The sequence below is a fragment of the Punica granatum genome, chromosome 8 (genome assembly GCF_007655135.1).
Source record: "Punica granatum isolate Tunisia-2019 chromosome 8, ASM765513v2, whole genome shotgun sequence".
Taxonomy (NCBI): Eukaryota; Viridiplantae; Streptophyta; class Magnoliopsida; order Myrtales; family Lythraceae; genus Punica; species Punica granatum.
Window position 1 is genome coordinate 20,417,245 of NC_045134.1, and position 27,608 is coordinate 20,444,852.

General features: G+C 38.5%; 1 protein-coding gene, 1 long non-coding RNA gene and 1 pseudogene across 2 annotated transcripts; all 3 read right to left on the reverse strand.

The window, feature by feature from the left end:
- Nucleotides 1-12,093: 12,093 nt before the first annotated feature.
- LOC116189011 lies at nucleotides 12,094-14,471 on the reverse strand. Its single transcript, XR_004152292.1, has 4 exons — nucleotides 14,063-14,471; nucleotides 13,535-13,609; nucleotides 12,688-12,794; nucleotides 12,094-12,529 (listed from the first exon to the last, which is right to left on the reverse strand). It is a non-coding gene; the product is annotated as an uncharacterized LOC116189011 (long non-coding RNA).
- Nucleotides 14,472-15,978: 1,507 nt separating this feature from the next.
- Nucleotides 15,979-17,548, reverse strand: LOC116187072 (probable aspartic proteinase GIP2). Its single transcript, XM_031515660.1, has one exon. It carries the CDS (start codon nucleotides 17,488-17,490, stop codon nucleotides 16,153-16,155), a length of 1,338 nt encoding a protein of 445 aa, XP_031371520.1. The 5' UTR covers nucleotides 17,491-17,548; the 3' UTR covers nucleotides 15,979-16,152.
- A 5,704-nt stretch (nucleotides 17,549-23,252) lies between these two features.
- On the reverse strand, nucleotides 23,253-24,742 carry LOC116187492 (annotated as a pseudogene).
- Nucleotides 24,743-27,608: the final 2,866 nt, after the last annotated feature.

A 27,608-nucleotide genomic window follows, 5' to 3' on the forward strand; every position in this document is an offset into this window, starting at 1 on the left:
ATTTCACATAGTATGCGATTTTCAATGGTGGGGAAAATGTTTCAGCATTCAAAGGAAACGGTTTCATGAGTTATCAAAAAAATTGCACGAGGAATACAAGAATTATCTGCCGATTTTATAACACCGCAGAACGTTATTGTCCAGCCGGAAATTGAAAATGATGAAAGGTGGCGCTTCTTTAGGGTATATTATCTGCTAATTTCATACTGTATAGAACTGTTTTCGGTATACTATGTGAGGTAGATATAATTATGCGTTTTTCATGTAACATTGTATTGGAGCTATCGATGGAACCCATGTCGTTGCATGCGTGCCACAGGCGAATATAGTACCTTATCGCGATCGTAATGCCGATATATCACAAAATGTATTGGTTGTTTATTAACACAATATTGGTTGTTTGTTTACACGACATGATGTTTACATACGTGATGACGGGTTGGGAGGGTTCCGCACACGATTCAAGAATATTTACCGAAGCTGTGTCAGTGAAACGCTTTCCAACACTGCGTGGTCGGGAGTATTTGCTTATACATCTGCAATTTTCTATGAAATTGCAAGCCTAGCCAGCGCCATACGTCAGTGCGTAATGTCATCGAACGTTGCTACGGTATTTTGAAAAAGAGATTCGTTATACTGAGTTTAATGACGAACTTCATACCGTATACACAAGGGCAACTTGTCCTTGCTTGTTTTGTTTTGCATTATTTTATACGCCGTAATAATTATCATAACATATTATTTCTGGAGTATGGCGATGCGTGGGTGGATTACAATGAATTTCGCAATCCGCCACTACAAGAAGGAAATAGAGTAGATGTAAATACAAATAGCGCCGAAATGAATGATGTACGCAAATGTATCACTATTCGATTATGGCTTGCAGAGAGATGAGGGCGATAACATGCCCTTAGGTGTTGTATTAGGCATTGTCTTAATTATTATTATGATGTGACAATGATAATGTAAGCATTATATTAAATGAAATGAATATAACAAAAGTTTTTGTTTGTTTGACCAATAATGGGGCCCATTCTCAAGCATTATATTAAATGAAATGAATATAATAAGGGTCTTTATTTGTTTGACCAATAACGGGGCCTACCCTCAAACTTATTTAAATATATTTTTGTCTTTTTCTGTAATTGAGTTGAGTTGAGTTGATCATTGTTTAAAATCCAAACATACTTGTAAAAGTCAAAATGAAACTTATAGGGCTCGTAAAAAATTTATAATCTTGTATGACCATTTTTTTAATTCTCCTGAGGAATTAGTGATGGTTTAACCATTTTACTCCCATTTACTTGGATGTTCAAGTTTATATATATAGATATATACTAGTGCTATGTCCCTTGTATTGCATGAGTTTGTTTTAATATTTCATTTTTTATTTTGATCATTCACATATTAAAGAATCAATTTTCTTATTAGAAATTATAATATTTTTCAATTATTAAATCAAATTTGAAAAAAAATTATTTAATAAAGTTATAGCAATTATTTATTAAAATTAGAGTAAATCTAGAGGCATAGTAACATATCTTTTTTGCAATCAATTTTCTTATTTAATGTGTTATATATTTGTTTTAATTATCAAAAGATTTTTTTTATCACATTATTTATTTCAAAAATTAAACTACAAATTTGCTCTTACCATTTTCTTGAACAGAGTTTACGAAATCTATTTGAAATAATATTTTTGTTTTATATATGACTTTGAGATTATATTGACTTGTGACATATATTCCGGCCCTCTCTCTGGTCTCGCTCCGGCACAGACACAGACAGGCAGGCGGGCAGACAGACAGCTCTTCTTCTCTTGTCTTCGACTCTGGCCTTCTCTCTGGTCTCGTATCGGCGCAGCCATAGCGCCACTTAGGAGCTTGATTTGCGTGATTCTGAATCCTAGATTGTGATGCCTAGGGTTTGCTGGTCAAGATTTCTGGGTGAATCGGATGTGGATTCGAGGATAGACAGAGGAAACATGTATAGAGACATAGGGAGATAGCTGCTGGCCGTGCAGGATATCACGGGCAGTGAAGTCGCGCTTGAGCCCGGTGGAGGAGGAATCATTCGAAGGAGATTAGGAATCAACCTGCACCCATTGTATAAAAACTGCCGGCATTAATTCATCAATCCGAAGTACCCACTTCTCGTCAATTCCTAAAAGGAAGGGCTTTAAGATATCCTTTGCCATGAGTTAAATGGTATTGAGGACAACTTTGTCTACTTCAACTGCAGAAACAAAAGGACCTATTTGTTAACGACTTAAAACTTCATGAATGATGATGCCACTGTCTATGCTCTTGCTAGCTACAAATGCAAGCAGTTCAATTCCTGAAGTTTTATCCCCTTACAGGGTCGTCTAAGACGAGTTAAATTTAAATAGCTACACTCTTGTTTCATAGAGTTCACAAAGATTATTCCCATGCCCACTGCGGATGGATCTTAGACTGAACTCGCCCTCACGATGCCCTACTTCTCCGGTTATGATGGTTATTCTGAAAAAGGCTTACTGGTAGAGTTCTATGGAGTTTCCGGTGCCAAATTCAACTGGGAGTAAAATATTGCACCGACACAGGCAGGCAACAAATTCCAAGTAATATTCCAAGTAATGATGTCGGAGCGTCTCCACTCTTCGTCACTAGCTTGTTCGCAAATTGATCAGATAAAACCAACACATCCACAGCCAAGCTGATCAAGCAGAGAACAGTCGAAATGGTCAAACTCAATCATTAATGATGCAAAACCAAGCATATCAGATAATCATGATTGTCAGAATCACGATTCGAAGGATGAACACTGATTCCGATTCCATGTCTTGAGTTGGGGAGCTAGAATCGGGGTTGAATCGGGCCCAGAATCACAAAATCGTAGAATCGGGCCGATTCTGCGATTCTGGATCCAGTCCAGTCGGGCTGAAGCGCAGCCTCTTTTTTTTCCCTTCCCCCTCCCCCCTTTCTTCTTGCTTCCAGTCGCCTCTTCCCCCATTCTTCTTTCTTTTCTTCCAGTCGGCTTTTCCCCATTCTTCCAGTCCAGGTACCTTCGATGACTTTGCCCTAAATCCTTCGACCAGGTACCTTCGGCTTTTTCGATTAGGTTCCTTCTTCGACCAGGTAGTTTCTCCAAGCTTCGACCAGGTGGCAGGGCAGGAAAACATAAACATATAGAGGGGAACTGAAGACAACGAAGCCAGGACTCCCCAAACTGCCACAGGGATTGCTGAGGAAACATGCAATCTTTGCCCATTTCCAAGTTGCCGAAAGTGGCAGAAAAGAAGATACAGATGGAGGAAAAGAGATAGACTATGATCTGATCAGAACAGTACAGAACATGCCAGAGAGAGAGAGAGAGAGAACAAGACCAACAAAAAGAAAGAGCCAACAGGGCTAGTTGGTTGGAGAAGATGCCTTGGTGGATATATTGTAACTTTTTAATTTTCGATTTCAATAGTATGATCGAGAGCGCTGACACTGAAAGTTATATTCCCGAGATATCCGTCTCTTGCTGTTCTCAAGTGAGGTTCGTATTTTGTATTAAGCTAGATTATGCATGGTTATTTGGTAATTTTAATTAGACTTTGAATTTCGATAATTTATAACGATGTCTTGTACTTTTATGATTTATTATTGGTTTGTAATCTTTATTTGAATGAATAAAGATTGATTTTTTTCTCAGAAAAGTATGATATATATATATATATATAAACGATTTTTTTAATTGTAGGTAGAATTTTACAATTCACATTTGATGTAAAATTGCAATTCTAATAACCTTGCTGATAATCATTCCTTTCATTTATACAATAGAAGAGACGCTTTTCCATGGCACAAAACAAACAAATGATGAGTCCAGGAAGCAACCTCAGATGCAGCTAATGAGTCTTGCGTTTCGGACAATTATGATGTCAATTTCCATCCAAATTGTCAGGAGTACCTGAAATTCCTGCATGAAAAGTGCTAATTTAGGAAGGAGTTTATAATACGATGAAAATTATTTCTTCTTATGAGACAATACAAATTCTGCTTCTACACTCGATCGAGCAAGGGCATTTTGCTTCTTACTCTTCAAGGAAATCACATTTCCTCCAAACAACACACAATAACCTCTTGTGGATCTTCTATTTGATGTCGAACGAGCCCAATCTGCATTAGTATATCCAACTATATAGAAATTCTCTACCAGTAGCACCTTTAAGGTACTTCACAACTCGAATTAGAGCATTCCAGTGAGTCTCAGTTGTTGAATCTAGGAACTAACTGACAACTCTCATCGCGAAACATATGTTTGGTCTAGTAATTGTGAGATTGTTCAACTTACCAACTAATCTGCAATAGTGCCCAACATCTGGAAAGGGCTTCTCTTCTCCTGTGCCAACTTGACATTAGGATCCATTGGTGCATCAATTGGCTTACACTCGAACAATTTAGTTTCCTCTAAGATGTCTGACACATACTTCCTTTGTGATATGTAAATACCATGCTGAGACTGAGCAACTTCAATTCCAAGGAAGTACGTCAAGGCACCCAAGTCTTTTGTTTGAAACAGTGAGTGCAAATAAGCCTTCAGTTAGAGATACCGACTACATCATCCCCTGTAATTACAATATTATAAACATATACAACTAGGAGAATGCATCTCCCTTCATAATGTCTATAGATCACAAATTGACTTCTCACCAGACCAAACTTAAGAACAACAAAATTGAAGCAATTGAACCATGCCCGGTGAGACTGCTTTAGTTCATATAAGGATTTGCAGAGTTTGCATACTTTGCTAAAATACTCCCCCTGAGCAATAAACCCAGGTGGTTGCTCCATGTAAACCTCATCTTCTAAATCCCCATGTAAACCAGCATTCTTGATGTCTAACTAATGGAGTGACCAATGGGTAGCCAATGACAAAAATAGACACATAGAGGCTACCTTGGCTATAGGTGAGAAGGTATCCCCATAATCTAATCCCATAACCTTTGTATAGCCCTTAGCAACGAGACAAGCTTTCAACTGATCAATATGATCATATGGGGACATCTTCACTGTATAGACCCATCAACAACCCACAATAGTCTTTCCAGGCGATAAAGATACAAGTTCCCAAGTGTCGTTGGCATACAAGGCAAACATCTCATCTTCCATTGCTTCCCACCGGCCATGATGTGACAATTCGTCCCTAACAGATTGAGGAATAGAAACATAATCCAAAGAAGAAAGAAATGCAGTATAGGGAATAGACTGACGACTATAATTGAGAGAGTTATATATAGGATGAGGATTGGCAGTGGAACAGGTACCTTTCTTATGGGTAATAGGCAAATCTGGCTTTGGGGAAGACATTGATGATGGATCCGAGGTCAGAGGTGCAACTGGAGTTAGGGAAAAGTCAACTGGTCTTTCAGGAGAAGTAACCTATACTTTCTCTACTAGACTTGATTCGACACGAGGTACCTTTTTCTTGTGTTGATAAGTGATCAACTCTCATGGTTCGTTTGGCCCCAAAGATGATGCCTTAGAAGGAATGAATGTGGATGGAACACTAGACGAAGCAACTACATATGGAGAAGGGAGAGGCAGTGATTCAGAAGTAACTCAGACTGATTAGGAGACATTGAGAAAAAAGGAGTGAACTCAAAGAAGGTGACATTTGCAATCACAAAAATATCGACGTTGTTCTGGAGAATAACATCTATATCCTTTCTACGCACGAGGACATCCCAAGAATACACACTTTAAAGAATGATGAGATAGTTTTGTTGAACTTGGGAGCAATTGATGGACAAAATAAAAACACTGTCAGCACCCCGTTTTGGTCCACCAATTCCAACAGGGAACGCTCGACCAAAGCTCAGGTCACTATTCACGATTAGGCCGACGGAAGCAAACACGTGGACCTAGGGACATGGTCTACAGAAAAGAGACAGGGACCACCAGAAAGGCACAAGAGGGGCAACTAGAAGAGCAGACAAGGAACGAGCCCCAAAACAGTAGAAGCCGGCACTATGGCACTATTCATCGCCGAATCACTGGAACGTCAGAATGTATCTAATATGGGACTCTAAAAATCCCTCTTCGTACCAAAATGACCAATGGCGCCTCCAAGCGCCTTTCAGAAGTCTCTTACTTAAGCCGAGGCACTCCCGAATATTTGCAACCGCCTTCCTAACGGGGCTCCTAGGACACCTGATCCACAAACAGACAAACGACACTTGAAAACAAGCCTGCACACATCCAAGGGTCGCCAAGACTAGGGAACAAGTTCCAGACTGCCTTTCAGAACTCATCTTGATCTCCTGAGTAGATCCCGACCCGAGAAAAAGGGGCCGTTTTCTATAGAAAGACATAGCTGGAGGCCCTTTTAATAAATTGTCAGCGCACGAAATCTGCGCCAATCAATCCCAAAGACCTCAAGGGCTCAGGAAATAGACTCCAATCACATTGCACAATCCATTTAGGTTTTTCGAGTACCATTCCGGTAGTAAAAGGGCCCCTTTTAGATGGAATCCCGCGCTTATAGCCTATTCAGGGAAATGGTGACGCCCGAACTCTGCACCACCTACTTCGAACAACTCCCAAGGGCTAGGAAATCATTTTGGCTCGGACCAAGCAAAGCATATCGGTTTCCCGAGTGATATTTTAATGGTCACGAACGCCTCCTGGCAAACCTTCGGGACTCGTTTTTGACAAATGAAGATCGCAGTGGTCTCCAAACATATCAGAACACTTGGGAAACACTAAGAGAGTCCCGTTCGCGAATTCCTAGGACATATCCGCTTATTGATCTCCAGCTGGAGTGGGCGAGTAAACCGTTCTGCCCAAAGCACAAAGCATGCCGACCTGAGCAGTACAACACGCAGAGGCGCGAACAGGCGACAAAAATGGACAACTTTGCTCCGATCATCCAAACAAAGCAAAACCAGCTTTTGAGTCCCCGGGACGTCCGAGCATTCACTTACACAAAGCATGTGAATATTAAACTCATTAAAACCGTATTCACGCGTCCATTGATGTTTTATCATTCAAACGAACCACGGAGATCGAACGCCCGACCAATTAAGCCTTGAGCTTCCTCCGGCTTTCTTCCTAGTCAAGTGGGACCCACGACTTAGCCAAGCCAAGCTTCTAAGCCACAGCAGTCACGGCTCAACCACGGCAGCCACGGCTCAACCGCAGCAGCCACGGCTCACCCCTCCAATTTCGATGGCTCAACCTTTCCAAGCTCCCCCCTATAAACACAATTCAAATATCTCTTACACATATCTCTCATCCATCACCTCCCATCCACTTTTACCTAACTTCCCCCACACTCTACCTCGACATTTCCCCTACCTAATCCTCTTCAAATTTCGGTAGCCACTTAAGCTCCCCCTAATCCCATTTAACTTGGCTTAATTGCATCATTAGAGTCTCCTATAAGTTCTCTTGCATCATTAACCTTAATCACAATTCACCATCTATCCTCTCACTAGCTTTCTCACTCTAGGAGACTCTCTCAAGTCCCTTAGAGCTCAGCCATTTTCAAAAAATCGCATAGCCTCACCTCAACCCTATTACAAGGCCAAATTGCTCGAAAACTCAACCATTTTCCGGCGATCGCCCCTTAACCCAAACCAAACTCGGCCAAACTTCTTACCCTCCCATGTCTTCGACCTTGTAAATACATTTTCGAACTTAGTTTTAGCATTCGAGACCTCTAGCACATCGTTCTAGCGAGCAATAGAAATAGCGTGGAGTTACGGCCCTGGGGTCCCTCCCGGGTCCTAGACGCGCCATACCTTTCCACGACCTTGGCGAGTTATGCCTACACGTTCTAAGAGTTCCTCACAACCCTCACTCTCCCCCGTGAAGAGGTGGTCATGTGTCAAGAGCCGATCAACCGGGTGCAACCTCCTTTTTCTCCTTCTTCCCTTCCTCTAGTTCCTCCAGTTTTACCGAGTTTTCTTCGTATTTTTTTGAGTTTGCTCAGGCTCTTGCACGCCCAAGGCTGGTCACGAACATCAAGAACAGCCCCTTAGGAGTCGAAGGAGTTCGAACTCGCACAGTGTCGTGGCTTGAGCCACCTTGCCCAGCCATTTCTTCCTCAACTGCCGCGGCTGTTCCTATTGGGTCAGTTCGGTACCCACTGTCCAGTCGAGTTTCCCAACTCTCAAGCCACTTCTTCGACTCCTTTCCTCGTATATAGAGGCTAGGTATAGCCCCTCCACGACTTAGAGAAGCTCAGTCTTTGATCTTTGATTGCTGTGGGGGAGACAAGGCGGTTAATACGTACGTTGCATGCAAGTTCGGATTTTTATGAGATTCCATGCAAGCCCATGCAATTTTATTTCTTTGTCACGTTCACATGTCATAGGAATGCATATACCATGGTGGGAAGCAACTAAAGTCTCGGTGGGAGAGACCACCACAACATGGTTGAACCATGGAAGCCCACGGCTAGGTCCCAAAGGAGGGACCCGTGAGCTTCCTTGGATCGGGTGATCTCTCCTCTCCCGAAATTCGTTGGTTCCCATATCTTTACGTGTATTAATCGCATATAACATGTTAACATGACGGGAAATGATTAAGATCGTGGTAGGAGAGATCATCTTGATTTGTTTTAACCATAGGAACTCACGGCCATTCCTCATAGGAGGTGGCCGAGAGTTCCCTTGAATCACAGGGATTCAAGGAGATCTCTCTTACTTCGAAATAAATAGGTTCCCGCGTCTTCATATATTTTCGTTGTATGAGCCGATGTCGTTTTATCGATTTCTTTAAATATCGTATATGTGCTTGCTTGTATGCTCGATTGCGTTTAAAGATCTTGGCGGCATCGGTTTTGTAAAATGTGTGTGTCATTATTATGTTCGATGCCTCATGCATGCGAGAAGTGGTTAGAATCGGCATAGGAGACCATCCGAGACTCAAGCCGGGTCAAGGAGGCTCTCGGTTTCCCTTCTAGGAGAGAGGCTGAGAGTTCCATGACCTTCCTCGGGTCAAGGGCGGTCTCCTCCTCCGATTCCAAATTAGTTCTCGGAATTGTTCGTAATCAAATCCTTCGCCTAATCGTTAGTTACACGTTAGTTTGCATGTTAGGCGCGTTAATTTCGAACAATTATCTCATTAATCCATAACAATTGAGGTTCAAGACCTCAATCATTAAATTATTCCACAAATGGGAAATTGAACGCATCATTCGGTTATTTAAATCATTCGGCTTAAATAAAATTGTATGAATCGGTTATCAATTCATAAACACGTCAACGAATCATGAACCGATGGAAGTGTCATTTTAAAATTCACAATTCCAAAGCACCGAGACGTGTAACACGAATAGAATTGACGTCTAGAGCGGACTTGTCCACTCTGACTCGAGTTTGGCCCCGATTTGAGGCGGCTCAAGTTGAAGCATACAAGTCTCCTCTAGACCCCTTCGTGTTATACGATCTCAACTTTTCACTAACTCTTACACATTTCGCAAACCAAAGGGCATAATCACCGTTTCATGATTCGCCGACAACCTAGGCGTTAAGGAGACCAAAACACCTCGATCTATGAGTAAAAAGGGCAATCCGTTCGGATGCGAGTTTCATTTGAATGGCCCATTTCGCTCATTATCGGTGTTTCTATCCTCTTATCATAGATTCGATGGTTACCATTGTTATCTTTGTCATAAAATACATACAAACTGGACTAAACGTTCACTCGACTTATATAAATGTTAGACAATGGTTTGGCGAAACTCTAGGTTCCAAACCTAGAGTCAAAATACAAGTTTGACGTATTCCGTGAAACCGCAGTGTCACTAACATAATAAAGTCTTAAAGGATATCCAAGCACATAGTTGACCTAGAACTTCATACTAGTACATCCTTTTGTTTGCCTAGGGTGGATAAGATTGTTTGCCACATAACCCCGGCTAATAATTGATTAAATCACGTAAATTCGGCCTAATACACGACTTGTCTGTATTTATTAGTTATTTTTATGTTTTTGTCTGTTTATATCAATTATCATTAGTTTTCTTCTGTTTTCCACTTTTATTCGTTGATTTGTTGCGGTTTGGGTTCGAACCCATATATTACGTATTGCATGGGGTCCAACGCCCTAAATCATCGATCACGGGGTCCAACACCCCTTATAAACTGAATGCGCGCATCCCGAGTGCGGAATGAGATCTAATTTCAAGTCATCATCACTCTCCAAGTATGGCCCATTTGGAGGGTGACTTGGATCGGGTGCGTGAATCGTGGTTAGATATCACTCGGGAGCTCAATCGGTTCAACGGTCATCACGAGAATCAATTGGTTCTCTTGTCGCCCGTCGGTCCGATCGGACCAGACCCCCGGCTCTTTGAGCCCGTGTTGCTTTAATTTATTTGTCGGTCATTTCAAACACACGGTGAGCCAGAGTGGAATATTGACCCAATGCGAAATGATCGAGGATTGATTTATTTGGTTGTATTCTGTATCTTTTGAGAGTACATTATAAGGAACTTTATTTGTTCATTCATTCATTTGTAAGGATCCCTGATTCGGTGAATGAGAGGTCCGAGCACAGAATCGATTGAATCGGTTCATTTACCCGAACAGTAAGTAGATTTAACGTTTCGCGGTTTCGGTTCGCGCGGGGAATCGACCACCATGGTTCGACGAACCGTAGTTAGGATAGCGAACCGTTTCTTCAACGCACGAACCTACTTCCCTTTCGGATTCTTGATTCGAATTGATCAATTCATCGTTTTTACGATGTCAAAACGGGCAAGGAGAGTGCAACCTAATCCATGCGGTAAATAAATAATAAACGGCAAGCCTAGCAAGTTAGAGTACCGAAAGGGCATGTGGGATATAGGCCCACACGTAATAAAACCCCCGAATTTGGAATTTTCGGTTCCGTATAGACCATTGCCTTAGCATACTAGGTGTATTTCATACCCCTAGACCCGAGTAACTTACTGGCCCTCGACCTCTGGGTCGTAAAATGGTAGGTGGCGACTCCTTCTCATGCGCGTTCGTCGTGCGTCCCCGAAAAGATGGACACTACCAAGCCGCGTTACGTAGGCACGAGCATGCGTATCCCGCAAAAGATTAAAATTCGGGTGCGCACAGACACCTAAGGACACATGGACGTAATGAATAAATTGCATCACGACGAAACAACACTGAAAAAGAGATCTGACCATGAAGAACACTAGAAGGCATTCTATTAACCAAATAGCATGCAATGAGAAGTGCATCACCCCAGAACTTGACAAGTATGTTTATATATATATATATATATATATATATATCAATATAGTGCATACGGTCTCAACAAGATATTCATTCTTTCGCTTAGCAACTCCATTTTGTTGTAGAGTATAAGCACAAGAGGACTGATATAACATGCCTTGAGATTACATAAATGACTGAAAGGATGTCGAGAAATATTCTCATGCATTATAATTACAAAGAATACGAATTGAAACACCAAATTGTGTTTGCATTTCAGCACAAAAAGACACAAAGGTGGAATATATGTCAGAACAATTTTCCCTAATCTATTTACTTTTATATACTTAACACAAATTATTCCTTTCATAAGCATGTAAATGTGGAATTACTTGAAAACAATCATGACAGGAAACATCCATGATAGAAATGCAGAATTACTGAAAGTGAAAGTTGAAAACATCGCTTAACTAACAAAGATTGCAGCCGCTCTGAATTGCATAAGAAAGCTGGAAACTTTTTTTTCGACTAATTACTTGGCATATTTTTTTCAATGTTCAGAGCCCTAATTCCCACATTATATGCATCCATTAGAAAATGCACATCTTAGTAGAAAAAAGGAGCTTCACAAAGTTGCTAGAAATCAAGGATGATTAAGCAACATAGAGAAGTGTTTAAATAAGCTAATGACAATGACAACTTGTAGTATCGATATTATGAAATTAGTGTTAGTACATAGTATGAGAGGCAAGAAGGATATGCTACTCACAAGCCCATGAGTTTAATTCAAGCTACTTGTCATAAAAACTTCTATTATTCAAATGTAAATTCCAAATAATGCAGTCGTAAACAACTAAGAATGTAGGAATCAGGAGGATCAAACTACATAAACAATCATCTCTCATAATAGTGATGGAGCATATACATTCATTGATTCCATCAAATTTGAAAATCATCGTTAGTAAATCAACATTGGTGTTCACTAGCCCAGTGGCATAATGTCCCTCTATCAAGTTAGACTTGAAGTAAGATACTTTTAGTTGAACAATGGGAGATGATTTTTCCTCCGTTTATTAAAGAAACATGTAGTGGAATATCCCTTCAAAAGTCATTTATATAGGAAACCATATAAGGCTCATGCCAATTGTAATTTGTGATCCGTACCAAATACTCGATACGTTCCCTCTCGCTCTAGTTTAGCCGCATAATTTTTGAAACGCAGCACATCTGGAACAATTGTCACTGAATTATGTCTTTGCTGATGGTAACATAAGCTTGATAGTTATCAACTCTAGCCGCAAAACGTGAGCGAATTTTGTGAGTGTATATTTTGGAACCCATGATCTGAAACAATAGACACTTCATCAATGCAAGGGTTGCAAGCAGATGGAACACAAGTTGAATAAAAAGATAAAAGAAAGCCTAGATATTATAAAAAAAATTGAATAGCAAGAAGCAATTTTTTTTATTTTAGTATAGTATGATAAGAGGAAAATATGTACATCATTCTCGAGCAATCCCTTCACAAAATGTTGACGAAGGCGTTGATAGTCAAAGTTATCGGTGAAAAGACTTAGCACTTCTTGTAGCAAATGTCAATGGAACCGTCCTGAAAATAAGTTATTACTTTAGAGGTACAAACAATAAAGAATCATGAATTTAATCTCGACCCAAGAAGCCCAACAAAATGCCTAGAAACTAATCAGAAAGAATAGGAAGAAAATATGTGAACAGAGATGGAGTCCAATCCAAATGGTTTATATTCTCCTCATAATGTAGGAGCTACTTCTTATGCCATAAGCAACTCCTAGTCTCTAGTTGAGAAATTGAAGAAAGATCCGGCCACTTAACAGCCATGGTCATCACAACATTTCTATCTTTCTTCCTCCTATCTTTATGCTCTTGGAGCACCCGCCTCAGTGACATATTGGTCGGTTCACATCCATTGATAAGGATAAAGTCTCTATGGATTAGATAATGATACATTATGACAAGAGCAAACAGAAACTGCGCAAATACTGAGCAAATTGAAAGAATTTAGAAATTCGTGAAGAATCTTTTTTCCTGAAGTACCAAAAAGATGTTGAATTTCGGACATGAAAACAATTTTTAAATGTCTTGTTAGAGTGAAATAGAATTAAAAATGCACTGGCATATAGAAAGCAATATAGGAGAATGGGGTATGATACTAATCACATCACGCTCATAAATCAAGCGGAGAGCGTCTCCAGCACTAACAGAATTGTGCGACTTGATTGTTTTGACCGGAAATTCCGGTCGAGAAAACCATTGGGAACTCTCCAGATAGTCAATAACTTGCTCGGCAGGAGAGCAGTAGAAAACAAATACCTCCTTCACTTCTTCAAATTTAAGCCATGCCAAAGTGTACTCTATCATCGGCACATTCACCCAAGGCAATACTACCTTAAAAGAGAAGAAAGTTCAAATCATTATGAGATTGGTACCAAGTTAATGTAATAGTTTGAATACCATGTTTTCAACCAGTCCCATAAACATAAGAACTGAAAAACTACATATATATTAGAACAAAAAATCACATGCGCACGCACACATACACATCGAAAAAGCGTAGAATTCGACATCAATACCAACTCCAACACTAGCCATGCCACGATGTGCCATTGTCGTGCATATTCAAACTATTGCCATGTTCATCAACACACACAGGGTAACTGGCTCATTCAGGTCGTTATAAATTCATGACACCCTTATATGTATCGTTAATAAAGCACCTTACTTTATTGAACACACCAATAAGCTTCCATTGATTGATTTTCTCTTCATTCAATCAGACATTAACAGTCAAGGTAAAGACGAGCGTTTATTGGATCGTGTCAACAAGAGGCATGGACAAACCTTGGGGCATTCGAGGGTTATGGGATCAAACTTAGTGGTGAAGGAATCTGCCACTAGGACAGCTTGCAGGGGGTGGGACCTTCAGGTCATAGGAAATCCTAGCTGCTGGTGCTGCCGCGGCTCTTTTCTTCCGCGCTCCCACTGCACTTCTCTGGAAAAAAAAGCTTCCCCCCGTGCTTGTGATCATCTTATGGTTGTTCGATAAAGCACAGCAGGGCGACTTTGAAACTCAAATGGCTTTGCTTGCAATGGAGATGGTGCGGCAGATAAAGCTCGGCTTGGGTTCAGTATTCCAACTGACAAAGAACCTCGGCGACTTGGTGAGAGGAAGACGGAGAATGGCGCGGCGGAGCGATGCTCGGACTGTTAGACTCTGCCTATGCCGCCTTGCTCTGGTCTTGTTAGGGAGTTTTTGCAGCAGTCAAAATCAATGAACGCACGGCAGGAAAAGGATAAATGCATCGTAGTCGGGTTAGACTCAATGGGCCTAAGACGAGCCCAAGGATTTAGGGCTGGGCCGTGGGCTTGCTTGCTTGGCAGTTAGGGCTGGACCGCCGTACCTATAAATATATATATATATATATATACACATATATATATATATATATATATATATATAAAATCCGTTTTCGATTCGATTTGGTTCGTGAAATAGAAACCCAAAGAAGCACCGACTGCTTTCTGGATGGAACTTCATGAACTTATAACCCATTTGGAATCAATTCTCGCAAGAAATTATTTCAATTCAATTCATTTTATTTCGATCCAATTCAATTCGATTAAATTGTAATGAATTATATTGTTTGAAAAAATTAAGAAATTTAAATGAAATTGATTGAATAATCTCATTTGGAATGCATTTTTTTTTAATAAAGTAGAATTCAAAATTAAGGCTAGCAGTTCCAAATGAATTGAATTCTGGCTAAATCTTGTTAATTTTTTTCCGATTTTAAATTCAACGTAAATCTTGTATTTTTTAAAGAAATATTTACATTCCAAATAACATAATCCAACTCAATTCTTGTGAAATGAATTGAGCTCTAATATTTTGGAGGATCCCAAACAGAGTAGTATGCATTATATCATTATTTTTTCAGTGTGTGCACTACCTGGTATCCAATCTAGATGCCCATGCAACCCGATTAATCCAAATTCGAGCTAGCAGCATTAGTCCACCAAGTAGTAAAATTTTTTCGAATCATGGATTTTCTTCATTCACACTACTCAAATTATCCATTAGAAGTATCTCATCAAGAGATGGAGTCCAGTCCAAATGGTTTGCATTCTCCTCAAATTTGAAATTTTGAATAAGGAGAACGAAGGATAAACCATTTGAACCAATCTATGTTGAACTTGATTGAATTTTTTATACCCCTAGGTTTGGTTCAGATCAATTTTACAAGTTTTTCACGAGTTTTCCAAAACTCAAATCAGACGTGTACTACATAAGAGAGGTTCCTAGATTTATTATGCAATTGTGAAATAGGAAAAAAACAAATAAGGGAGTCTACCAGTGGAAATCAAAATCAAAATCTTCTGTTCCTACCGAAGAAGTCGCAATCGTTTGCCACTTCGCTATGCTATTTTTCTCACACCAAATTTATTGATAATTCAAAATTTGATACGATTTGCCATTGCTACCGTATAATTTGAAAGAGAGTGTAACATAGTGACACACTTTCTCTCATAATATACAAAAAGGTTTAAGTTCAATTCTCATGAAATGATTATCATATTTCTTTATTAATTATCAGCATTTCTATTTCATTATAATAGATTTATTAAACTTTTTTTATTACCCAAACAAATAGACTTCTGCGTCACATCTCAAACAAAATTGATCATGTCCCAACTCCACTAATGATGTTCAAAAGAAGCTTTCAAGAAAGTACGCAAGGAAATAGAGTAGTATTCCGCAGCACAATCTTACCCAGAAAGAATTAAAATTATATAATAATCCCATAATTCCACAAATCATACAAATAATTTTTTTGCAGGTGACGCTGATCACGACATATACAAAATCACTCTTCTTTATGCTTTGAGAGCATTTATTCAATTTCCCAAATGCTAGCCGGATGACCCTTTAATTAATGGCCGATGGCACTGAAATTGAATTTAGCACAGCTTGTGCCTACGTTCAAGAGGGTGCTACTGAACCCAACCCTCGACTTTGCCAAGTCGAAGTGCAGTAAGTTATCTTGCAATTGATATGCTCCGATCACTATAGACGTGGTTGGGTTGGCTCCTCCGTTAATAAAAGCAAGACACATCACTTCATTGTTTACTTGAACCAGCGAGTTCGATCCCAGTATGGCCCAAACTGGTTGCTGATTCTGCCGTGTCAAGTAGATGTATGGCGCTTCCGGCCCGATGCTCGTCTTCTCTATGTTCTTTGAGCTGAAGCACACGTCGAATGGCTTCACGGGCTTGACCCTCATCACGTTCGTTCCAGCCATCTTAGAGATGTATACCTCTGAGACTGCTTTGAAGATAGATGCTTCGAGGACGGTGTATGGAACTACCGTGCTGATCTTGGTCCCGCCGTTACCATTTCTGTTGATGGTCAACAGGGTGGCGTTCAACTGTATGGGCATGTCCTCGACACGGATGGCATTGATATCGATGAAGTACTCGTAGGACGGCTCACCAGCAGTGTAGGATGTGGCGGTACTCACTGGGTTGTTAAGGAGCGGCGTGTAGCCGAGAGACATTGAGGCGTCGATATTAGGAAGAAACTTATAAGGTCCGGGCCCGAAGAATATGACTCCTGTTGAGTTGGTAGAGGATGGGAGGCAGATGGCAAACTCTCGACGGAAGCTGAAGGCGGAGGAGAGCTGTGATGGGAATGAGATCTTCGTCCGGCCTAGCCCTGCCATGCCTTTGACCCCACGTGCCAGCCCATCCAGCAGAAATGTCGAGCCACATGCGAACAGGAACTGGGACACCCTCACCGCCCTGCCCAGGTTCGACCCATCAGTGGATAGTACGGAGACCACATCAGATGCCAGCTCACCACCGGTGGCAGTGCGAGTCACGCTGTTTTCTGGGCCCATGGCACAAGTGTTGTTGTTGCATCCCGGTCGGGCAAGGGAGAAACACTGCCCGCACCCATTAGTCTGGGCGAGGGAGCACTGGGCCGACCTGCACCGAGGGGAGCTGTAGGTCGAGGAGACATAGCTGGGGTCATCGCAGTCGACCCAGAAGTGTCGCCCGCCGAGGTCGACCACCAGGCTCAGTGGCACGAGGGGAGTCCTCTGGTGGATACGAGTCACGAACTGGAGGGTCGAGATGTCTTTCGTGACGGGGAGGACGAGGGCCTTAGGCCGGAATGATGTTTGGGCAAGAGAGGAGGTGGAGGAGAAGGAGAGCAGGAGAAGGGAAGAGAGCAAGATCAAATGCGAGGGATGAATGGTGGAAGTGGCCATTTGATTGATTTGTTGATGGTTGCCGGATTCAGTTAGTTCGGTTGATGAGTGTGGGGATATTGTACGTGTATTTATATGGTCGGCTTCGTGGAATGGTTCTATCTAGCGGCCATTGCAAATAGTCAAACCGCGTAGAAGATGAATGAATTGTTTATCAAAGCAACTTGCCTGTTCAATTCTGATCTTTATTTCTCGTGTATTAAGAGGACATCTCTCAAGTTGCATCTTTTAGGTTTGATTCTCAATTCTGTGTGCTCTTCTCATATCCTATTTGTCCCTGCTAGATCACATGATCTCTTTGGTAACTCACAAAGTGAAGGATAGAATAAGGACAAATAAAGTGGCAGAGTAATTATGTTAATCGGAATTAAACGTAAAATATCTTGATTCTAACCCGATGATAGTGCTTTTGTATTTAAATCGAGTTTCGACCCCTTGATATCTCCTTTGAAAGACGAAGTCCTTACCAATTGGGCTACCACCTTGGTGGTGAGATTGACCCTTTTTAAAAGGTTTGAATTTGATTTTGATCTAACTATTCCAAACTTAACCAATGATCATCCCTATTTTATTAGAGCAACAACTTAACATCGGGAATGTATTAGATCATAATAGTAATTTTCATCGAGATCTAGCACATTATCTAGTAGAGTGCAAAATACTTTTTTTCTTTTTAAAATTTTTCGGTTACAAAAATTATGAGAGACATTACTCTCGTAATTTCAAGAGATCAAGTATTAAAGGTTATTTTTCATCCCAATAAGTGCATTTCCCGGGACTTGAATTTGTATTCTCCTTCTTATTAGAATTAGAGTTGCTTACCACTCAACCAACGCTTTATTGGTTATTTCTTGTAAATTTTCATTTATATTTTAATTGCAATCTGCATCTGCACATACCATTTTATATGTCTCTCATTCAATATACTCGGCGAGGCCACGTCCAAGTGGGAAGACAACAATCTTGGACTTTGACCCGGTAAGAAAGCGAGTGTCCCCTTGGTGTGCTTTTGAAAAGTCAAACGCATTACGTTTCTCCTCGTCTCCCGGACCAATTTTTAGTCAATCTATATCACTTTGGTGTTGACGAGCACCAAAAATATATATCTCGAAAGCGTTGATCTTGTTTTTTCTTTGTTTTATTTTTTTAGACTACAAGTTTACTTATTATCTGAAATTATTTTTCGTTCGGATATCAAGTGATGATTAATTGTTGTTTAGCTCAACATTACTTATTGATATTATAATTTTTATATACGCTACTACAAAGTGAAAAGTGAAAATAAACGAAAAAGTTTTAATTAGAATAATGACAAATAGTGCTGACTTAAAATTAAGAGATTTTGGGTCCAATTCTGGTGGTGGTGGGACTAATGTTTCTTCCTATTTCACTTTATTTTCATATTTATATTAGACCTAATAGTGTCCCTCATGACAAAAAAAAGAAAACATAAAAATATTTTTCTAATTAGTCCACCGAGAAAAAAGAATTTGTCTAATTTTCAATTTTCAGTGATGATCAAATTGAGAGAAGTTGAGAGCAAATTTGCTAATTTACACTTTCATTATTTTGTGAACTCAATTTTTATTTTTGGGAATAAACTTGTTAATTTACATTTCTTAACTCAATTTACACTCTTTTAACCATCCATTCACCGCACTTTTTCATATTCAGACTCCAATTTTTTCTTTCCTTAATTCTCAATTCTCTCATTTTGCTTTTTTTTTTTCGCTGGGTATTATATCTCATTTTGCTTTCTCTATGTAATTTATTTATTTTTAAATCTATTTCATTTTCATAAGTTTACTTAATGAGTTTAATATATTTGGAAGTCCAATTTCCATATATCCTTTCAAGTATTTTTTTTTCATATTTTTTCATGACAGTTATCTTACTCTACCTCTTGACTTTACGATTTTACTCTTTCTTTACTTCTAATTGAATATCACGCTTCTTAGACATAATTTCTAGATCTGTCCTATGATAGAGTTCATGATAAGTTGAACTTATAATAGTGAGACTCAGTATGACTAACATCCTGAAAACGAGAAATTTATGGAAAGTGCTCTAATTTATGATTCCAACGGTTTTGAATGGTCTGCTCATATAAGCTCTAGCCTTCCAGGAGATCGAGTTTTGAATATATGTCAGAGGGAGTCGAACTTATGACTTGGTTAATACTTAATCACATGCGGGTGAACTTAGAATTACTAGATCATCACGTGATGATTGTAAAAATCAATGTCTTCCTATGCAAATGAATTTTGCAATCTAATTAAATCATTTCCAACTCCATCGGGCATGATCAAAAGAAGCTAGGTGAACAACCATAATTAGACCTAGGGTAGGTGGATGGCTGCATCAACCTTTGCTATGGTTGCCAGGATTTGCTTACTATGTGCAAAGACTTCCGAGTTACTTAGCATGTATATGTTTACTGAAGATTTAAAAGATATAACCTAAGTGTTTGAAAACTTAAGTGCCCAACATATTAAGTAAAAGTTGTTTCTTGTTTGGTAATCTTTCCAAACAGAAAAGCCCATTTATATTAACATTTTCCAAAACTTTTCTTTTTAAGCTTTTGGCCCCAATAATTTTACATTATATTATTTTATTATAATTTTGGAAAATTAAAAAATGAAATTAACAAAAAGAAGGATTTGTCAAAACTGCGGGCTGTCTGGCCATGGTGGCTCATCAGCTTGCCATCACCGCTCCAATGAGGTTGCCCACCACGTTATAGATCGCCGATGACCTCACCACGACGGTGATGGCCGGAGGCATCTACAATTTTGTCTGACTAGTGGTGGTCAATTGACGAGCCACAACGATAACACGCAGCCTTCCCTCGTGCAGTTGCTTTTGCTCTCTCTGTCTCTCTGAGAGGAAAAATGATAATGGGACCTATTTGTAATTAGAAAAAGTAGAGGACTATCGTGCAAAGAACTAATAGTTATATGATTTTTTTTTTTGGGCGAAACTAATACTTTGATCGAGTGAATTAGCTTGAAAAAACAAGTAGATCTCACATAACTTAATATTTAAGTAGTTTTTCTAGTATTTAGCCCAAAAGAAAAGTAGTTCTTCTGCTTAATGCACTGAGTTAAGTTGAATGAAATCTCTCTCTCTCTATATATATATATGAAAATAAAATGCGAGTTGAATTTTCACGCTGCCACACTATCAAAAATAAAAAAAGAAGGAGTTCTCTCACGTTATCACGTTATTGATTTACATTAAGAAAATTATTATATTCTTATAAAGGAAAAAAATATTCTCATATAGATTGTTTCAAATTTGAATAATTAATTATATAATAATAGAATATAAAAATTATATGCATATAGCTCAACGAAATATATATAAGGGAAGAAAATATGCAGTAGATTATATACATTGTGTATACATCGGCTAATATATAGATTCCTTATAATGAAATATAATCTAGTAAGGGCATTACAATAATTTACTGTATAAATTAAATAGTCTATATTTATTATTGCGACATTTTAGATATTATATTTCCTTTTATTAAATTTAGATATTTGTCTTTAGTTGACTATAAATATGATTTTATACTACTTAAGTTCTTCGACAAGTAACAAATAGTAATTTCTCAAATGAAGATCATTTCTCCTCTCTGTTTTTTTTTCTCTTCTATTTCTTTTTAATCAATTGTCACATGTAGATTTTCTCTTCTAAATTGAAACTCCCCAAGCCCCAATCCAGATTCAAGTGGTAAGGGATTCGATGGACCCTATAGATTCAATAAATGATAGGTTCTTGAATAAATGTCGTTTCTTCTTTTTTTTGATGAATTGTCGCATGCGGATTTTCTTCACTATGTTTGACAAGAATAAATGGTAGTTTCTCCAATGAAGGTCGTTTCTTTTTTTTTTTTGATGAATTTTCATATGAGAATTTTCTCTACTGTGTTCAAAGCTCTCTGAGTCTCTCTCCAAAGTCAAGTGGTGAGGAACTTGATAGACCTTATAGATGCTACCCTACAATGAGATGACGTCTTGCCTGCATAAAAACAATTTATACAAGAGATGATCCATTTTTTATATATATTTCTTAATAGTTTTGTTCAACAACTTAAATTTTCATTAGCATTTTTGTTACGATATCGATAACTAAATCACATGGAGAAAATATAGTATGAACAATTAGATATTAATTATTTTTTATTGTTTTGTCCAAAATTATTATTTTTATAGAATTAATGCATTTTTATTTATTAAGAATCCAAAAGTTCCTTATTTTAATATTTAATTGTTTCACAGATAATTTTTTCAAAATAATGAGATACTACATAAATATATTGAAATATTGAAATTTGATATTTTGAATTGATGATTATTTTATCTTATTGGATAGTGTATAGTTTTGAAAATTTTTATTTTGCGCTAGACATCATATCAAAGAAATCGAGATTTGATACGTATGGAAGTTAAAAATATATACAATTTCGAATATACACTATCCGTTAAATATTAAATACAAACATATATTGTTTCTTATGATTTTATTTTTTATAATCCATGATAATCACATATATACATCCAACTGCAAATTATAAAATATTATGAATAGCTCTTATTTTCCTAAGCTAATTTCTTAAATTATGTTTCTTCTTTTTTCAATTCAAATATATACTTTCCAATTGTTTTGCTTTTTCTAAAATAGTATTTTAGATTATGTTATTCCAACATGAACCAAACAAGGTCGTGAAGGGATAATAAACTTATATTAAACTTATTTTTTTGTCACTTTGGTAGAATAAAAGTAATATTTTCCAACACAAACTAAATTATAACAATGTAATATGATTACTATCAATATAATATTATAACACAATCATTTTAATTGAGAAAATTAGAAATATTTTCCGCGTAATGTGCGGTTTTCGTCTAGTTTGTATTGTATGCCACAAGCTCAGTTAAATTAAATGCTAAAATTATTTTTAATACTTAATTGGGTTATCAAACACCACCTTAGTCCCACCATTGAGGTTGCACATGAACTTTGGAGCACGACTCAGAAAAGAGGAAGCCATCCTCATCTATTACAAAGTTATATTTGATATTTCTAAATCGATTAAAGTGCATGCTTTCCCTTACTCAAGCGAATTTGGATAAGAAATTAACACGGGGAATTTCTTCGAGGGTGCAAAATAAACATGTGAAATTGCTCGAATAAGTTTCGTAAAAAAAAATTAAAAATTTTCAAATATTTTTTGTGAGACCAGCGAAAGTTTTAAACTTATTAGCTGAGAGACTAATTGCGGTACAGGTGTTCCGTTGTTCTATATGAAAAAAACAGATATTTTCAATTTTAATGAAACGGAAAATTTAAACTAACATAACCTCCACCTGTTAATTCACCGAGACTCATTCAACTCGATTATCAACTTGCCACAACCTCGAAGACTTGTAGCAAAAATTTGAACCCCTATACTACTGGCAAAATATGCCCACTAATTAATAGTACCTGTCAACTTCGATACATCTCATGATTGAAACTTTCCAGTTTAGAGATGTATAATATAATTTAGCAGCTTTCTGTAGTTTCCCTCCTTGCTCACTTTTATGTTTCGGCTTTATATAGCTGTATTGTCCAATTTTAGCAATTCCTTAATTACATTCTCTGATGAAACATTATAAGACCAGCTGGAGTAAGCAAAACCCGATGAATCATGAGTTGAACAGCACATAATTGTTCTCGATACTCTCCTAGTGAGTCCATCGGCTCTAGTCGTATTTCGGTAATCGGACAATATTTTATTCTTTTGGGAATAGTACAGATCAAACAACTGAAATGACACCATAGGAGTATAATTACTATACTTGTTTATGCTTCAACAATTTATTCAACTTTCCGGCGCAAATGAAATGATAGATATGTACTATATAAGGAATAGCCCTATTAGGAAAGGCTGCTAGTGATGTTAAAATCACTGCAGCTTGAGCCTACGCTCAAGAGGGTACCACCGAACCCGATCCTCGACTTTGCCAAGTCAAAGTGCACCAAGTTATCCTGCAACTGGTATGCGCCGATCACTATGGATGTCCTTGGGTTCACTCCTCCATCAATAAATCCGAAACACAACGTGCCATCGTTTACTTGAACCAGTGAATTCGATCCCAGTATGGACAGAACGGGTTGCTTGTTTTGCCGTGTTAAGTAGATGTAAGGCGCTTCAGGCCCAATGCTCGTTCTTGCCACATTCTTTGAGCTAAAGCACACGTCGAATGGCTTCACGGATTTGACCCTCGGGACGTTCACAGCTGCCATTCTAGAGATGAATTCTTTTGTGATAGCTTTGTAGATGGATGTTTCGAGGGTTGTGTAGGGATTAACCGTGCTGATCTTGATCCCACCATTGCCACTGTGGTCGATTGTCAAGAGGGTGGAGTTCAACCGCACGAGCGTGTCCTCGACATAGATGGCGTTGACATCGATAAAGTACTCATAGGATGGCTCACCTGAGGTGTAGGCCAAGGCAGTACTCACTGGGTTGTTAAGGAGTGGCGTGTAGACGAGAGACACCGAGGAATTGATGCTAGGGAGAAAATTGAAAGGTCCTTCGCCGAAGAATATGCCTCCGGTCGAGTTGGTAGAGGATGGGAAGCATATGACAAATTCTCGACTAAAGTTGAAGGCAGAGGACAGCTGTGATGGGAATGCGATCTTCGTCCGCCCGAGTCCTGCCATGCCCTTGACCCCAGTCGCAAGCCCATCCAGCAAAGAGGTCGAGGCACAGGCAAACAGGAATTGAGGCACGTCAACCGCCCTGCCAGGTTTCGACCCATCAAGGGAGGGGACGGAAACGACATCGGAAGCCAGCGCTCCAGCGAAGGTGGTGCGAGTCACACTGTTTTCTGGGGTGATGATGCAAGAGTTGTTATTGCATCCTGGTCGGGCAGGGTTGAAGCACTGGATGCACCCGTCAGTTTGTGCAAGGGAGCACTGGGCCGACCCGCACCGAGGGGAGCGGTACGTCGAGGAGACATAGTTGGGGTCCCTGCAGTCAACCCATAAATGTCGTCCACCAAGGTCGATCACCAGGCTAAGTGGCACGAGGGGAGTCCTCTGGTGGACAGGAAGGACGACGGCCTTTGGTGACAGGAAGGACGACGGCCTTTGGCCGGAAAGATTGTTGGGCAAGGGACGAGGAGAAGGTGAGAAGGAGGAGGGAAGAGAGCAAGAGCAAATGTGAGGGAGGAGCAGTGTATGTGGCCATTTTAATTTGTTGAGGTTTATGTGATCGAGTGATAGATGGGAAGAGTGAGAGAGGATGCCTACTTATAATGTTGCAAAGAGGACAGACAAAGTCAAAGGTTGACTGTTTCGTACAACATATGAAAATCTGGCTTGACCTTTCTTCTGGAAAATAATTCTCAAAGTTAATTATTACATTTTTTCCACTGTTGTGATTGAATTGATCATGGATGAGGAGTTTGTTCAGATTATGCCAATATAGTGTGGCGTGTCACCCCTAAAGCTGGAATTGAAGAGGCTCAATCAATATTGACTCTCCTTCTCGATTTAAAACTAAGTACTGCTCGTTTTGAGTGAAATGACGTGGAAATAATTATATGAGCCCAAATTAATAATCAAAGTTTGGACAACAAATGGAGGAAACGTAGTCCATTACCAGCTGAATTGCACCTTCATCGTTTATTATAAAACTGTAATTGAAGACCAAGTAAAATTGGAAGACAACATCAAAATGCACCAAGGATATGAAAATAGGAAAATGGACGACAGCAATTCTGGACCTTTGATTTTGACCCATATTTTATTTATTCTTCCGTACTCCATTATTGAAAAGTCAAACGCGTTCCGTTTCTCCGCATCATGTCAAGTTGTGGTCAATCTTATATCTAACCAAATTTTTTTAAAAAAAAGTTCCCGTCAATTTTCGTCCCTTTTTTAAACCAAAATTGAGTAAACTATTAACAAGTTCATGTTTCATGGATAAATCACACATCAGCTGAATCATTGCCTTCTTTTTAGGTACATTAAGCAGATCACTAACTGTTTAAAAGTACAACAATCAAGTTTTTCGATCCATTTTTACTTCAATTTGTACCGTAATAGATTAAATTAAAGTACATCTATTAGATATCCATGACTCAAAGACCCAATCCCTAGACAATACATTATTTCCACTGAATTGAAGTTAAGAAATTTAATACTAAAAAAAAAAAAGCATTTTTGTGCCCTGCAATATTTCATCATTTCTGAATTCATTTCTTCGATTCTCTTATTTATATTGTTTACATTTCACAACCGTATGAGTCATTTCGCGGATGGACTTTGAGATTTCGCCTGCGAGTGAAAACAGACCTCACAATTTCCGATCTACCCCTTTCTACTAGTCTTTGAATTTCTTTTTCTTTTTTAGGCTAATCTTTGAAATTCTTTCACCTTTTAAAAATAGAGTGCCACATTAGTATTTTAGACGGAAGAATGATAACAGGATTAAAATTGGACAAATCAGAAAAGATTAAGGACAAGATTTAATTCAAAAAGATTTAAAAACGAAAACATATTAAGTGCAAAAAGTTGTGGATCAGAACTGATTTTTCCATCAAGAAAAGGAGCATAGCTCCGTGAAAAGAGATGTACATCAAATTTTGAATTCCACCTGAATACGATTTTCCTTAAGATATTTGTTTTTTAACACTTTGGCAAACGGAAACTAACCTTCCTTTGGTTCGGGATCAGGTCTTATAGTAGGAGGTCTAGGAGTGGTGTTATTTACTAATTCAATTTATTCTGCCTTTTCATTGGGATTGGTTCTTGTTTGTATATCCTTATTTTATATTCCATCAAACTCCCATTTTATAGCAGCCACACAACACCTTATTTACATGAAAGCTATAATGTTTTAATCATATTTGCTGTAATGTTCATAAATGGTTCAAAATATTACAGAGATTTGAACCTTTGGATTGTTGGTGATGGGATTACTTCGGTGGTTTGTACAAGTATTTTTGTTTCACTAATTAGTACTATTCTAGATAAGTCTTGGTATGGGATTATTTGGACGACAGAATCAAATCAGATTATAGAGCAAGATTTGATAAGTAATTTTTCCATGAAATTATAAGAGAAAATAACTAGAGTTGTTTCGTTCACCTTGCTGACATAACTTTTTTATACTTCGACAAGCCGGCATCCTGGCGTAATCAATATGTCACTGAATGCAGTCGAAGAAACAAATGCAATCAACTTTTTGAATAGCCAGAGTCCATGTGGCAAGTCTAGAAAAGTCATTCTCTATCATTGTATCGCGGTGTCATAGATACCGTCCGAACAAAATTGTGCCTCCATATATAGATTTACTCACCAGTTCAAAGCTTTTATTTAAACTAGTTCACTCAGGTCTAACAAAAGGAAAAAAAAAAAAACTGGTTCGTTTGGTACTGTTGGATTTTCCAAGAATTAATGAATCATTTGTTGTTGATTTTCTTTTAATCCATCTTATGTTTTGCCTACATTCTCACACTCGTTACTAATCTTAATCAATGACATGTTATTACTTGTTTATTTACTATTTAGAGGATATGATGAAGGATATTACGCTTGTTATGAATGTTTGATTTCTGCACTGATACTAGATATGCATAAAAAAGCTGCGCAGGCACTCCCGGTAAATCTTCGATCTCCTATCGGATCCCGTGACATTCTCTCTTGATTACACAGTGAACAAAATTTTTAGTCACTCATTAATTACCAAACGCCAGCCTGTTTAATTGATTTTATTTTATAATAGGTACTCTGATAAGTCAATGTTACATTAAACTTTTGGCATTATAATTTGTGTATAGATATATACATATATAGATGGAGTATATATATATATATATATCTTTTCGGATATTATAAGTCCGTCTTCCTTTTGAAATTTCCATCTATTATCTATTATAATATATATAAAAGCCGATAAATACGAGGTGGAAGCGCCACGATGCTCAAAAGTCAAACTCGTAGCTCTTTGTTCTTTGAATATTAAGCCTCAGCTCATTGTTTTTTTGGATATTTAATTCCTCGAGTAATTAATCACTCCTTCAAAATGTAAAAGGATATTTATAGCCTGTTTGGTT

What these genes read in the sequence shown, in the direction of transcription:
- LOC116187072 (XM_031515660.1), bottom strand. Translation starts at nt 17,490, where the DNA reads ATGGCCACTTCCACCATTCATCCCTCGCATTTGATCTTGCTCTCTTCC.